This window comes from Folsomia candida, unplaced genomic scaffold, assembly GCF_002217175.1.
Source record: "Folsomia candida strain VU population unplaced genomic scaffold, ASM221717v1 Fcan01_Sc028, whole genome shotgun sequence".
Taxonomy (NCBI): domain Eukaryota; kingdom Metazoa; phylum Arthropoda; class Collembola; order Entomobryomorpha; family Isotomidae; genus Folsomia; species Folsomia candida.
The window spans coordinates 25,216-40,470 of NW_019091220.1; the positions used below are offsets into that span (position 1 = coordinate 25,216).

The 15,255-nt window shown below is 38.3% G+C and overlaps 1 protein-coding gene across 1 annotated transcript; it reads right to left on the reverse strand.

Moving 5' to 3' along the window:
• Positions 1–357: 357 nt before the first annotated feature.
• On the reverse strand, positions 358–1,595 carry LOC110859951 (nucleolar protein 58). The gene is made up of 2 exons (XM_035859877.1): positions 1,077–1,595; positions 358–507 (listed from the first exon to the last, which is right to left on the reverse strand). The coding sequence occupies exons 1-2, from the start codon at positions 1,323–1,325 to the stop codon at positions 358–360; spliced, it is 399 nt and encodes a 132-aa protein (XP_035715770.1). The 5' UTR covers positions 1,326–1,595.
• Positions 1,596–15,255: the final 13,660 nt, after the last annotated feature.

Sequence of the window (15,255 nt, forward strand, 5' to 3'; positions counted from 1 at the left end):
GAATTTTAAAATAAGTTCCCAGAGCAGATGAATAATTAAAAATGTGTTAATTTTGACGATGATTCATCGAGTTATATGTTAACTAAAAATATACTCTACATTATCTGATCCGGATTCAGCTAAATTTCTCTTTTTCTTCGACTTCCTGTTCCTTTTCGGCCTTTCTCGTTCCCGGGAGACGAATCCGTCCTTAATGTCCTCAAAGTCGTCCTAAATCAGTAATTAATTAATCATCAATATATAATTTAATACTTGCTATAAATTCATTCTATTCCCACCCCATCATTTAAAAATTGAGATCGTTTCTTCTTCTTGGATTTCTTCAACTTTTTTGCGGCCTTGGCCTTACTGGACATCTCAAAGTCGGACGATGAGGGGGACGAGGTTGGGGGGAGGGAAGCAAGTCGACTTTCCTCTTCTTTTGTACCCTGTGCCAGACCAGTGGGAGGAGTTGGAAGAGTTGGAGGAAGCCGACTCGTCCTCGTCATACGTATCGTCGTCTTCTTTCTACAATGGAAACAAATATTTTAAAGAAACGATTAATTACGTACATACATATTGCTAAGAAAGCTAATTAGTTAAACTGGATGACTGGTCAATAAAATAAACACAATTTTAATAATTTATCTGCTCTGGAAATTTATTTTAAATAAATTTGCCTCAAAAGAGTTGATTAATGGAATAGCTGTGAGCTTTTTAAGTCAGTTTCGGTGTGAAAATCTGGAGTGTACATTAAAAAAAATTGACAACGACCTTTACCACAAATTTGTAGGGCAGAATTTTAAAATAAATTCGCAGAGAGGAGAAATGATTAAAAATGTGTCTATTTTTCCTATAATCTTTACGCTAAAAGCAGAATATTTACAAATTTAACTGCACTCTTAAAAATGCGGTTTTGAAAACCAACTTGCACTCAAAATTCGATACACTAAATCCAGGGTCAGAATTCTAGATACAATTTTACCCGTTATCAATACTAACGTTATTCTGGATCTTTTTAAGTTTTCTCGAAGATAAAATTAAGAGTGCATTTATTTTTCAAAATGGTGTCATTATTTGTAAGAGTTTTCCCTCACCTTGGTCTTGACCTTGCCCCTCGACTTCTTATCCTTCTGGTCGCTGTCATCATCATCATCGTCGTCACTCTCAATTATTTTTCTGGCCTTTCTTGCCTTCTTTTTAACTTTTCTTCTCTTTAAATTGATCTTGGCGACGTTGTCGTCGTCCATATCACTGTCGCTCTCGCTGGTCTTAAGTTCTACAAGGTCGCCGTACCGTCGAGCCTCCGTCCTCTGTCGCTTAGCTGGTCTTATCTTCTCCTCCATAATTTCTTCTTCCTCCCCGGAGGAGATTTTGGCATTGCGGACCAGCTTGCGACGACCCCTCGCCGTGTGAATTAGATCTTCCGGGAGACGTTGGAGGTAGATGTGCAGCACTTTGGGGAGAAGAGGGGGCCCTTGGTCCCGTATTTCGCTTGCCTTATCTTCAACGTTTTCCGGTACATTTGGCTTATCTTCATGTTGGTCTCGTAGTGCGTCCTGCTGCTTTAACGCTTCTATAGCGGCGGCTAATTCTTGATCCGCTTCGTTTATAAGGTCCAAGAATTGGTCTCCTCCATCGCGATGAAGCTGAAATGGTAGGAAATTGTAATTATAATGAGTTTTGTGGTTAATTGATTAGAAGAGGTTGATAAAATACTAATTGAAAACACAAATTTTCAAACAAAATGAATGAAAATGAAATTCGCATTTTGCTTTGTATTTTGTCGTTTCATTCCGTTGAAAAATTATTAAGTCATGTTTCTGGAAAATTTAGCTGGGTGAATTTTACAATGTTTCGCCAAGTTTTCGAATTCCTTCCCCAAAAAGATTCGATTTCTTTCTCCCGTCTTGATAAACTAATTGAATTTATAGTTAACGATTGCGTTTAATAAATATTTACGTATTTTTCTAATCTATTTAATTACGGAGTTTTACTTTGTACATAAATTTCCCACCATTTAAGAAAAGCATATTTGTGCCCTGTTTTGTAATTAAATCTTGTATTTTATTTATCCCAAGAACCAATTATTTTCTCCACGTTTGACAATTAGCCGATTCAAATTGAAGTTATGACAAAAAACATTCTAAAAACAGTCAACTTACATGCAGCACCCGCTCAACGCAATTAAAACCTTATTAAAAGTGTTTAATACTTAAAACCAAGGATTTTACTCATTTAATTGACAATTTACAATTATCCGATTCAAATTTAAGAAGTTAAATTTGCTACAAAAATATTTAAAAGACAGAAAAATCAACCTACTTACCTACACGCACTAGAAATAGTTTGCTTGCCAAAGTTGACTAACTATTTAGTAGAATATTGTACAAAATTAATTTCCACGGGAACAAATTATAAATTTCTGGCGGAGCAAATAATGAGCACACATTTGCACGTCAGCTGCAGCCGAGGGAAAAAGTCGGCTCGGTAGGTTCTGCTTCCTCCCGCGTCTCACATTTCTCAACGCCACCATGAACAAACGGGCAACTCGTCGTGGGAACTGTGCAGAAAGCATGTCATGAATTTGAGGAGGGTAAAGGCATCCTATCCCTACCATGTGAATTACAATATGGGACGTATAGGTCACACCGGGGGTAGGGCAAAATTCTCCAAAGATCGATCACATGCTCTATGTACGGCCCTTAATGCATTATGAAATGCAGCATCGTCAACCGTGTAAACAAACCTGCATGGAAATATGCATTCTACCCAGTGGCGCAACTACCTTTCGGGGGCCCTAGGCATGCGACAAAATTTAAACTTTATTAACAAAGTATATAGTAACTCGAAGTTCAATTTTTTAACTGGGATATTTCCATAAGCGTTTCACCCTTCTTATTCGCTTAAAACTATGAATACCCGTTACAAATATATGTATATCAAATAATCATACAACTAAAACGTTTATCTAAAGGCTGATTCCATTTGTAAGCAACACGTTTGATCGAGTCCCAGAAAATAGAGGTGCTAAAACTCCGTTCAAGCTGTCTGAGGAGGGGAGCTTGCGAGGTTGATAATAACAGATCTTGATGCCCTTGGATATGTAGTAGGGACCAATGATGTACTAAACCCTGGGGAGGAATTCAATTGTACTTGCGCAAGGCGTAAGCATAAATTTTGATTCAAAATCTAAGCTTAAGCATTGCGCAAATTACAATTGAATTCTCCCGAGTGGTTGACTCCATGGCCACATTTGCGCCGCCACACCCACTCAAAATGCCCAAAAAACGCTTTTACTCAGTTTTCACTCACTCAAATCCACGCCAAAAATCCAATTTTACTCGGATTTTGAAATTTCTTTCACCATTATACTCCCAGATAGTTGCTTTCTTCAATCCAATATCAAACTCAATTTTTTCGAAATTTTGAGTATTTTTAAAATTTAAAATTCTGATAGCATTGTTGTAGTAATCAACAAACAAATTATTTTGCGAAATAATCATCATAAAATTGAGTTTGATATTGGATTGAAGAAAGCAACTATCTGGGAGTATAATGGTGAAAGAAATTTCAAAATCCGAGTAAAATTGGATTTTTGGCGTGGATTTGAGTGAGTGAAAACTGGAGTAAAAGCGTTTTTTGGGCATTTTTGAGTGGGTGTGGCGGGCGCAAATGTGGCCATGGAGTCAACCACTTCAGGGGAGAATTCAATTGTAATTTGCCGCAATGCTTAAGCTTAGATTTTGAATCAAATTATGCTTACGCTTGCGCAAGTACAATTGAATTCCTCCCCAGGGTTTTAGTACACTCATTGGTCCCTACTACATATCCAAAGGGCATCAAGATCTGTTATTATCAACCTCGGAAGCTCCCCTCCTCAGACAGCTTGAACGGAGTTTAGCACCTCTATTTTCTGGGACTCGATCAAACGTGTTGCTTACAAATGGAATCAGCCTTTAGATAAACGTTTTTAGTTGTATGATTATTTGATATACATATATTTGTAACGGGTATTCATAGTTTTTAAGCGAATAAGAAGGGTGAAACGCTTATGGAAATATCCCAGTTAAAAAATTGAACTTCGAGTTACTATATACATTTGTTAATAAAGTTTAAATTTTGTCGCATGCCTAGGGGCCCCCGAAAGGTAGTTGCGCCACTGGGTAGAATGCATATTTCATGGCAGGTTTTTGTTACAGGTTGACGAATTGCTGCATTTTCAAATGCATTAATGGGCCGTACATAGAGCATGTGATTCGATCTTGGAAGAATTTTGCCACCCTACCCCCGGTGTACCTATACGTCCCATATTGTATCACAATGGTAGGGAATAGGATAGCCTTTACCCTCCTAAAATTCATCGCACATGTTTCTGCACAGTCCACGACGAGCTGCCGTTTGTTCATGGTGGCGTTTGAGAAATGCTGAGACCGGGGGAGGAAGCAGAACCTACCGATGCCCGACTTTTCCTCGGCTGCAGCTGACGTGCAAATGTGTGCTCATTATTTGCCTCGCCAGAAATTTACTATTGTTCCCGTGGAAATTAATTTTGTACAAGTATTCTACTAAATAGTTAGTCAACTTTGGCAAGCGCAAACTATTTCTAGTGCGTTGTAGTGTAAGATAGGTTGATTTTTCTGTCTTTTAAATATTTTTGTATGCAAATTTAACTTCTTAATTTTGAAATCGGATAATTGTAAATTGTCAATTAAAAATGAGTAAATATCCTTGGTTTTAAGTATAAACACTTTAATAAGGATTTAATTGGCGTTGGAGCGAGGTGCTGCAATGTAAGTTGACTGTTTTTTAGAATGTTTTTTTTGTCATAACTTCAATTTGAATTCTGCTAATTGTCAACACGTGGAGAAATAATTGGTTTCTCTGGGATAATAACAATACAAGATTTAATTACAAAACAGGGACAATATGCTTTTCTTAAAATGGTGGGAAATTTATGTACAAATAAAACTCCGTAATGAAATAGATAGAAAATACGTAAATATTTATTAATACGCAATCGTTAACTATAATTCAATTAGTTTATCAAGACGGGAGAAGAAATCGAATCTTTTTTGGGAAGGAATTCGAAAATCTTGGCGAAACATCTGTAAAATTCACCCAGCTAAATTTTTCCAGAAACATGATTAATAATTTTTCAACGGAATGAACGACAAAAATACAAAGCAAAATGCGAAATTTCATTTTCATTCATTAGTGTTTGAAATTTGTGTTTTCAATTAGTATTTTATTCCAACCCTCTTCTATCAATTAACCACAAAACTCATTATATAATACCAATTTCCTACCATTTCAGCTTCATCGCGATGGAGGAGACCAATTCTTTGGACGCTTAGTAAACGAAGCGGATCCAAGAATTAGCCGCCGCTATAAGAGTCGTTAAAGCAGCAGGACGCACTACAGAGCCCAACATGAAAGATAAGCCAAATGTACCGGAAACCGTTGAAGATAGGCAAGCGAAACGGGAACCAAAGGGCCCTCTCTCCAAAGTGCTGCACATCTAACCTCCAACGTCTCCGGAAGATCTAATTCACACGGGAGGGGTCGTCGCAAGCTTGGTCCCCAATGCAAAATCTCTCCGGGAGGAAGAAGAAATTATGGAGGAGAATAAGCCAGTAAGCGACAGAGGACGAGGCTCGACGGTACGGCGACCTTGTGAACTTAAGACCAGCGACGAGCGACAGTGGATATGGAACGACGAACAACGTCGCCAAAGATCATTTAACAGAAGAAAAGTTAAAAAGAAGGCAAGAAGGCCAGAAAAATAATTGAGCGAGTACCGACGATGATGAGAAATGACACGGAACAGAAGGATAATAAGTCGAGGGGCAAGGTCAAGACCAAGGTGCAGGGAAACCCTCTTACAAATAATGACACCAATTTTTGAAAAATAAATGCGACTCTTAATTTTATCTGAGAAAACTTAAAAAGATCCAGAATAACGTAGTATTGATAAACGGGTAAGAATTGTAATAGAATTCTGAACCCTGGATTTAGTGTATCGAATTTGAAGTGCAAGTTGGTTTCAAAATCCGCATTTTTAAGAGTTGCAGTTAATTTTTGACCATATTCTGCTTTTAAGCGTAAAGATTATAGGAAGATAATAGAACATTTTTAATCTATTTCTCCTCTCTCGAATTTATTTTAAAAATTCTGCGCCTAACAAATTTGTGGTAAAGGTCGTTGCTCATTTTTTTAATGTACACTCCAGAGTTTCACAACGAAACTGGACTTAAAAAGCTCACAGCTATTCCATTATCAACTCTTTGAGGCAAATTTTATTTAAAATAAATTTCCAGAGCAGATAATATTATAAAATTGGTTTATTTTATTGCCAGCATCAGTTTAACTAATTAAGCTTCTTGAGAATATGTATCGTACGTAATTAATCGTTTTCTAAAATATTTGTTTTCCATTGTAGAAAGAAGACCCGAATCGTTTAAAAAGAACCGGAAAATAGGAAAAAACGAGTCGGCTTCCTCCAACTCTTCCAACGTCCTCACACTGGTCTGGACACAGGGTACACAAAAAGAAGAGGAATCGACTTGCTCCCTCCCCCAACCTCGTCCCCCTCATGTCCGACCTTTGAGATGTCCAGTAAGCAAGGCCGCAAAAAAGTGAAGAATCAAGAAGAAGAAACGATCTGCAATTTAAATGATGGGGTGGGAATCGAATGAATTTATAGCAAGTAATATATTATTATTGATGAATTAATTATGTACTGATTTAGGACGACTTTGAGGACATTAACGACGATTCGTCTCCCGGGAAACGAGAAAGGCCGAAAAGGAAAGGAAGTCGAAGAAAAAGAAATTTAGCTGAATCGGGATCAGATAATGTAGAGTATATTTTAGTATAACATATAACTCGGATGAATCATCGTCAAAATTAACACATTTTTTAATTATTTCATCTGCCTGAACTTATTTTAAAATTCTGAATGAAAATTTTCCCGTCAATTAGTTGATTAATGGAATGCGTCGAGTTGTTAATGCCAGTTTTCGATGATTCCAATTTTCTGAAATCTTCCTCTCCTTCAAAAAGTGTCAAATTGCTTGAGTCACATTTTCAAAAAATTTGGGAACAATCTATTCTCCGAATTTGTCGGGCAGTAATTTTTAAGGTAAATCTCAGAGAAGACGAAAATGATGAAAAATGTGCTGGTTTTGAGATGGCGTTCATTCGAGTCCTACATTAATATGATTTATTTTTAAATTACGTAAATCTTAAATTTCTGTAAAATTAGTTTCTTTAAAAATCTAATTTCTTAAATTTTCAGGAAAATGAAAGAGTTCGAAGCCCCTTTCAAAAAAGCAGGACGAATGACGAATGATGACGGAAACATGTCTGAATTGTCGCGGCCGTAGTATGATGAGGAGGAGAAGGGAAATTTTTAGGCGACGAAGAATTCAAAACTGGGGATGGACTCCTTCTCCCTGGAGGAGAGCCGATTACGACAAATTGTGATAAGGAGCGGGAAGGTGACATGAGAGAAGGAGAAAGGATAACTGAAAGAAAGGGAGGATATTGCCGGAAGAGGAGGTAATTTAAATTAATCAATTTATGTACAGGTGCAAAATTTCCCTATTTTTTGCTAATTTAGGCTGCAACAGCCGCCATAAGAATATATCTTGAAACGTTCCGAATTCTACACGAAAAAACTGACTGCGGGCGGCATTGGGGACTACTTCGGGGGGAAAGGCAGGCACCAGCCAACTTAAATTTCTACGGCGGAAGGTTAATTCTGTTAGCTTAAAATGACTAATTAATTAATGTATGTAGGATACGAGTATACTTGTGAGTGATATTAGTTTATTAGTAACATCGTTAAACCACCACATTTTTAATCACTTTCCGTCTTGGAAATACATTTTAAAATTCTGGACGACAAATTTGTGGTTTATTTAAGTGAAATGGCGACGATTTTTGGAGATAGTTCAGTAATTCCAATCTTCTGAAGGATTCCTAAACATTGGGATCTTCTCTTCCAAAACGTGTCAAAAGTATATTTTACAAAAAGTTGGTCTGCGACAAATTTTTCGTCCAAATTTATTAAGATTCTCGAGAGCAGAGAAATGATTAAAAATGTCTATTATTTGACTTAAAAACTCACCGCATTCATTATCAATCTAAACTGATTCAAATTTGTCTTGCAAAATTTAAAACAAACTCCCAAAGGACTCGGGAATTTGTTTTAAAATTTTGGGTCTTAATTTTCTGATTAGTTTCGAGTCTTGGGTTTTCCTTTAAAACCATGTATTTTTACTTTTAGCCGGCGCCGAACCCGTGTGAAAAGGAGAACGCTGACCTCTACCTCATGGAATCCAGTTTACCTCCTCTCCTCCAAAGGTCCCGTATATTGACTCCTCCCCGGCTTTCAATCTGCAGGCGGAGAGATGCGCCGACTACCAAGTCCGAGGACTAAATGGCTCGTGAACCTGTACGAAAACGGTATTAATGGAATCTCGCGGATGAGATGGGGTTGGAAAAACGCTTCAGAAAGTATTCCGTCCTGGGTTATCTGAAAGCACTGTCCAAGGGCTTTAAGGTTACCATGCCCGTTATCATCGTTCCCCAAATAGTACGCTGACTATATTGGATTGAAACGAGTTCAAACGTGGTGCCCCACGATAAGAGCGTTGGCCCATGATGGAGATAAGGTATCGAGGCAGTAACTGATTTAAGGAGGGGGTTAAGAAAAGCTGCAAATGGGGACGTGCCTTGTAACAACGTATGAAATGTGCTGATGGAAAAGGCTGTGTTAAAAAAGGTAGAAATTTTGGAAATTCCTATTTTTGAAATTTCTCATCAAATTTTTTACAATTCGTAATAATAAATTCAAACTTTAACACTGTTTCTTTGTTAAGGTAGGACTCGTGGCTCGTACCAAAATCAGCACAATTTCATTCATTTCCCGTCTGGGAATTTCTTTAAATTCAAATTTATTGCAGGGAATGCCAATTCTATTTAAATATACACTTCAGATTTTGGTAATTGTGAAAGGACATAGATCTCAAGTTTATTCGATCCTGGCTTAAAAAAATTCTTACTCTTAAAACTGTACGAATTTTAAAATAAATTTCCAAGCCGAGGATGATAATAAATTCATGACGATTTTGGTGACGGTCAATAAGTCCTAGTATAAACATGGTCTAAAAATTGGTATTTTAAAAATTAACTGCATCAGGATAACTTATTTCGAATTTTGTTTAGATTCATTGGGGCTAGCCTCCATATCGACGAGGCCCAAGGATAAGAACGAGCAGTTCCCTGCTGGCCAAGGTCGTCCGAACGCTAGCGGTCCCGCCACCGCCTCCTCTGACCCGGAACTCCCTGCAAAACATACCTCCACGAGCTGTGGGCCCTGCTCAACTTACCTGCTTCCGGAAGCTCTCTTACCGCGAAGATTTTTCCTCGTGGTTCGCCGAGGACGGAGAATCAGGCGCTCGGAGTGAGGCGAGGGGCTCGTCAAGCAGGCGCATACCAATCCTCCGCCCCTTCTCTTAAGGAGATCTAAAGTCCGAAGTGGAAAGGACTCGCGCCAAAGATCGAGAAGAAGGTTGTATGTAGGCCTGTCCAATGCAGCACTCAGTGTTACAGGGACATCCTCTAAATGTTCACGTTGGTGAGTTAAGAGATAGTTGTATGTAATCGCAATAGTTTGTTTGTCGTGTCTGATGACAGAATATTTAAGAATTTTTTAAGTGTGGTCTTACTCATGGTCCAACGTTGTATATTACTGGGAATTGGGGAATAGCATGTGCGAGAAAACTTGCGAGATTCGCATATTATCTTTCTGCTACAAAAGCATGTATTTTTTCGAAATTTATACATTTTATTTCGATAGATTAATTCCCAACTCTTTTAATCGCTATGAACATTGTAATAATTCATCGGAACCAAGTTATTTGGCACAACTGTTTGTAACAGAATTTGCGAAAATCATATTTTACGATTCCCCTCGCGACACTAATTCGCAATTTTCTTAATTATGTAGTTGCATGCAAAATATTCTACAAGTTGATGTGAGTAGCCCGAGTTAGTCACGTTATATTAGAGAGCGAAATTTAATTACAAGCCTGTCTTGAAATTAACGTGACGTATCATTAAGTTTAGATAATTAATGGCAAAAGTAAATTTCGAAGTAATTTGAATAGATATCATGTAAACATTAAACTCTTAAGTGGTCAACAGTATCTTTAATTATCTATTTTTACGTTTTTTTCTCCCTAGTTAAATTCCGAGGGAAAATGAGCCACCAAAGGCGTCGCCATATCGTATACAACTCGGAAATGCTGCACCACCGTAACCTCTCTCGCGTCAGGAAGCCTGGTCCTCCCTACCACGTGCGAACCTCACCTTTCACGAACTGCGGAAAAAGCTGGTGATGGACAAACTCCTGGAGAACCTGAAGCAGGCGGGAAGGCCGCGTCCTCCTCTTTTCATCGATGGCACCGCATGCTGGACCATTTTGGAGGACTACTGCCTTTCTCAAAAAAATTAAGTAACACCGACTCGATGGATTCGACAGAGTATACCGAAAGAAGAAGATGATTGACTGACGTTAACAGTCCAGAGTGAAGAGAGCGAAATCTTTTCAATTATTTATGAACAAGAACAGTGGTCTGGAATTTGAATATCTTGTCCAAAGCCTATTCTCTCATCCGAAAACCAATTTACCTCTTCAGTACCTTTGACAATAGATGTTCTCAATTGTGGAAAGTTTATTGGAATGGCCGAGCGTTATGAGTGGCATATGCCTAAACTTGGCTTTATAACATTGGGGATTAAAGGGAAAAAACTTCAAGTTGAAAACCTGTCTAGTCCTGGTGCAATTTCGAAAACCGTAAATACATTTTAAATCCCTATATCTCATCTAAACTAAAATGCATGCACCAGCTGCCAGCCATAAATTAAGGCAGAGAGATTTGAATGTAATGTAATTGAAAAATTGCCATACGCAAAATATCTTGGAATGCCATCCAATCATTGTCCGACGTATGAAATTTCGAGTGTTCCAAAATAACTACAATCGTCCAAAATATGTTCCCAGTTCCTTGGGAAAGGAAATACGATAAAACACACCCCTCGAAAAAATTTATTACGAGCGGGGGAAATTATGAATTGGTGACCCCTGGGAGGCGTAACTAAGTTACAATTTTGTCCTATTTTCTTTGTAAATGTCTTTAGAGGCGCAAAATATTAATAAACTATAGATATTGTCATTTCATGAAGATCATCCTCAAAATCTATCGAAAAAACTTCAAATTTGAATTTGACCAACCCACTGGCCTGTGGTGTGCGATATTCGTCCCAATATAAAGCCGAGATTGTTTAAGCGTGATTAGACTTTCAAAATGAACACCACTTGATGGGGTATATGCGAGAAAAAAATTAAATATCGACCTTTACCAACCCCCAAAGGGGTGTGGTTTCAATGAAAGTTGCATAATCTTATATCCTTGGAACTCATATCCTCATTCCGAGAGACATGAAATCGAAGAAATTCATATTGTCGACGAGTTTATAGGTTTTGGCAACAAATAAAGCAGATCCAGACCAGTGTGCAGAGGGCGGATGTGGATTGATTCTCTATATTTTTAATTGGATGACGACCAACAGTAAACTTTTGTAGGTGTCGTTCCCTAAACTGGGACAGGTAGCCAAAATTTCAAAAAAAGTAAATATTGTAAAATTTTGCTATGTTTTTCGCAAATCGTAATTATTTATGCAAATGACTTTACAAGGAAATTTTTACACCGTTTACAGTCACTACAATTTTCAAGTAAATAAATGCCAGCCTCTGATTATATCTCATAACCGTTCACATTCATTTATTCAGTAGAAAATGATAAATTTTCAGTCATTATTATTCAGTAAATTTGGAAAAGCAGTGAATGATTTTTTAACAATGAATAACTAAAGTAATTATTGTTTCTAAATTTTGAGTGAATTTGATAATGATCAGTTTTTTTATATTTTATTATTGAATGAATTTTAAATGAATACAATATTTTGAACAGGTTACGAAATCATGATCGGTAATCATTCGGTTGGTTTTTTTATTTTAGGAGCGAGCGTTCCTCTTCATTGCTGACGACGGAGGGCGGGCGGTCTTCGGAATCAATTTGGCGTTCGGCGGATTGTGTCGTAATCTACGATTCTGACTGGAAATCCAAAGGGGGGGGGGGGGGGGGGGGGGGGGGGGGGGGGGGGGGGGGGGGTGGTCGGAACCTTGCAAGGCCGATGGACGAGCGCACAGGATCGGACGAGACGAAGGAAGTCCGCGTTTCCGATGATAACGGAGGACTCCGTGGAAGAGCGGATCGTGCAAAGGCCGCACTCAAGTTAAAGTTGGGACAATTGCTAAGAAAATTATAAAATTGTGAAAATTAATTGATTTCGAGGTTTTACATTTAACTAAGGGGTGAAAACAAAGTGAAACCTCTTATGAAATGTACTCTCCGTCCGTCGTTCTATCCCGATAAGTTTAGAACAATGCGAGACAACTTACTCATTTGGTGCCACCTTAATTTCAGTTGCTACAATTTATAGGGATGCAAATGAACAAAATTTAAAAAATCCAATTTCATTCAGTTGAACATTAAGAAATTAATTGAGTTGACACTTTGACAGTTTCCAAAAGAAATATTACGTCTTTAATTAAAAAAATTACTTACTTATTTTTTCAGGTCGTCCATCCACAAGGCCGTATCGTCGACAAAATCTCCAAAACCGTCCTCCTCTCCGCCGATCTCTTATCTTGGATCAGACACAGTCTAAATCAATCTTAAATCGTCCGACGAGTAAAAACCATTGCGGATCGAACGAATCCCAAGAGATCTCTCAAAACTCAGAAGCCAAGTCGGGCAAGGTGGGACGAGCCAATCAACGCCCTGCCCGAAAGCAAGTTGGCCACCTTCACATCGATTCGCAGGAAGAGGAAAGGACTTTTTCGACTTTGGCGGCGAGAATTTCGGCGGTGTGAGGGAGGAACAAGGGAAACAGAGGGAAGCCAAAACAACTTCCGGTATTTCGATGTAGACGAAAACGTCACGGAAGTCAGCGGGCCACGCAAGCAAAGAAGGCGCTTAAAACGATTAAAGAAAAATGCCAAGAGATAACTAAGGATCGGAAAGAAGAGTCGCACTATACTAAGGTATCTTTATTGATGGAATCGCTAAAATGGGCATGTTTTTAGAATTCGTTCTGCTCTGGGAAATCATTCTATAAATTCTGAAACGAGGTTTCAGTTTTTCGAGTTTCCAGTTTTTTTTTAAATACGTACTCCAGATTTTTGACTTTTTTGAAGGAGATCTCAAGTTTAGGAAACCTTAAAGAAAAATGAAACTCATCGAACAGGCTGAAATAACTGCAGCAATTTTCATCTATCATTTTTCATTGACGTAAAATGTTGTCGTCCAGAATTTACAAATAAGTTCCCAGAACAGAATGCTTTAAATTGTGCAGATTTGTACATGCGGTAATCAATGAATTTAAGCAGTTGCTATTTCCCATTAAAAACTATACAGACTTAAAAAAAAGCATATAATGTAAAATTTTTTATTTCGAAATATTTTGTAAAATTTTATAATATTCTAATTTGATTTATATCAAAATTTTAACTATTTTTGTTTTTCATTTCAGTTTTTCCCAGGTGCCCAAAACGGTGGACCCCGCGGAGGTCTTCCTTCCTCATCTTCGGAACGGGAATTACTCGGACAAGTACACTGCGTGACAGCAACGACCATTGACAAGCCTGGAACCCTACACCCGGACGAGGTCAAGCGGTGTACGAATCCAGAGGAAGGTAGTGGGCGAACACGGGTTTGAATGAACGACGGGATTGGTCGACCCCCGTCACGGGATGACGTCGTGGCCCCTGAAGTCAAATTTGCCACGATCCCGAAGAAATCGCGAAAATGAGTGGCGGCCTCGTTCAACAAGGCTCCCGTCCGAAAACCATCGCGGTGAAAAAATAACTTTCACGCCTATGCCGACTCCGCCTTCAAAAGTTGTAACACGAGGTGGACCCTCTTGAAAAGCATCATGTTGCAAAATTAGTGGCCTCGTTTTCTTCGGAACGGGCCAATGGTTGCAAGTATTAAGTTGTTCCGGGCGCATTTTAAGTAAGAATTATGTACTTACAAGGGACCTTTTTTTCAACTACACCGGATTTTCGAGCAATGCTACGATAGTAAAACGTCAAGCCAAAAATTTAAGATCGCGTGATACTATTTTTGATTTTGTAGCGAGTTATGTTAAAAAGTCAGGTTTTAAAAAATTAGGACTCACGTGACACTTATCTTCTCGATGGATGACCCCTTTGTAGAACTATATTGACCGTACAAGTTCAATTTAAGAAAGCAAGGCGGAGTGAGAGATTTGTCTGCCCATATTTTTTTTTAATTGGTCATTTTAACAGAAAGAATCCCACGTGACTCGTAATTTTAGGCTTATTAAAATATGTAATTCGTTTGAAAAATCTTGTTGTTTGTAGCTTGAAAAAAGGTTAATTAATTAGAATCTCCCAGCGTATGCTCTCCGATTTGGAGCAAATTAGTGCAATCGACCATACAAATTTATGAATTTGAAAATTGGCAAGAAAGGTTAGAAAGTGCAAAAATTTGTGAATTTTAAAACTATTATTTCCTCTGGATGCAAACTATTATTTTCCTCTTTGAGATCCAAATATTTTCCAAGCGTGGCCATAAGGGAGGTCTTGTCTATTCAAAATTTCATATTTCATAACTAAAATTTATGAATCGAGTGGCACCATTTGTAAAATCCGAAACATTAAGTTTTTCTTTCGCCTATTTAATTAATACGGTGATTTTATCATGGTTTTCTTTTAAAGTAGAGCACTCACTTTCTGCAAATAGGGCCCAAACCGTCGCAAAGCTGATAAAGCCCAGCCTACCGAGGCAATTCTCCTGCTTTGCGTCATACTTCACGTCCTTTGAAAATCTTCTGATGAAATGGCCCACATGGAGAAAGCAGTTAGGATGATGTTAGAAAAGAAGGGTCAACAGCAGGTCCAAGGTCAACACCATCCTGCCCCTAATCCCACCACCAAGTTAACAATTCCGCAGCATTGCACAAGAATGCCGATCGACTTTTTTCAAGCAGTAACTACACCCCGCTTGAGCGACAGCGAGAAAACTATCTCGTCGAGGTCCAAATTGTGTAAAAAGGTTTGAAAAGCGAATACACGCCCACACGTACAGCAGCCATTTCGGTGAGGTGGGTGGATTG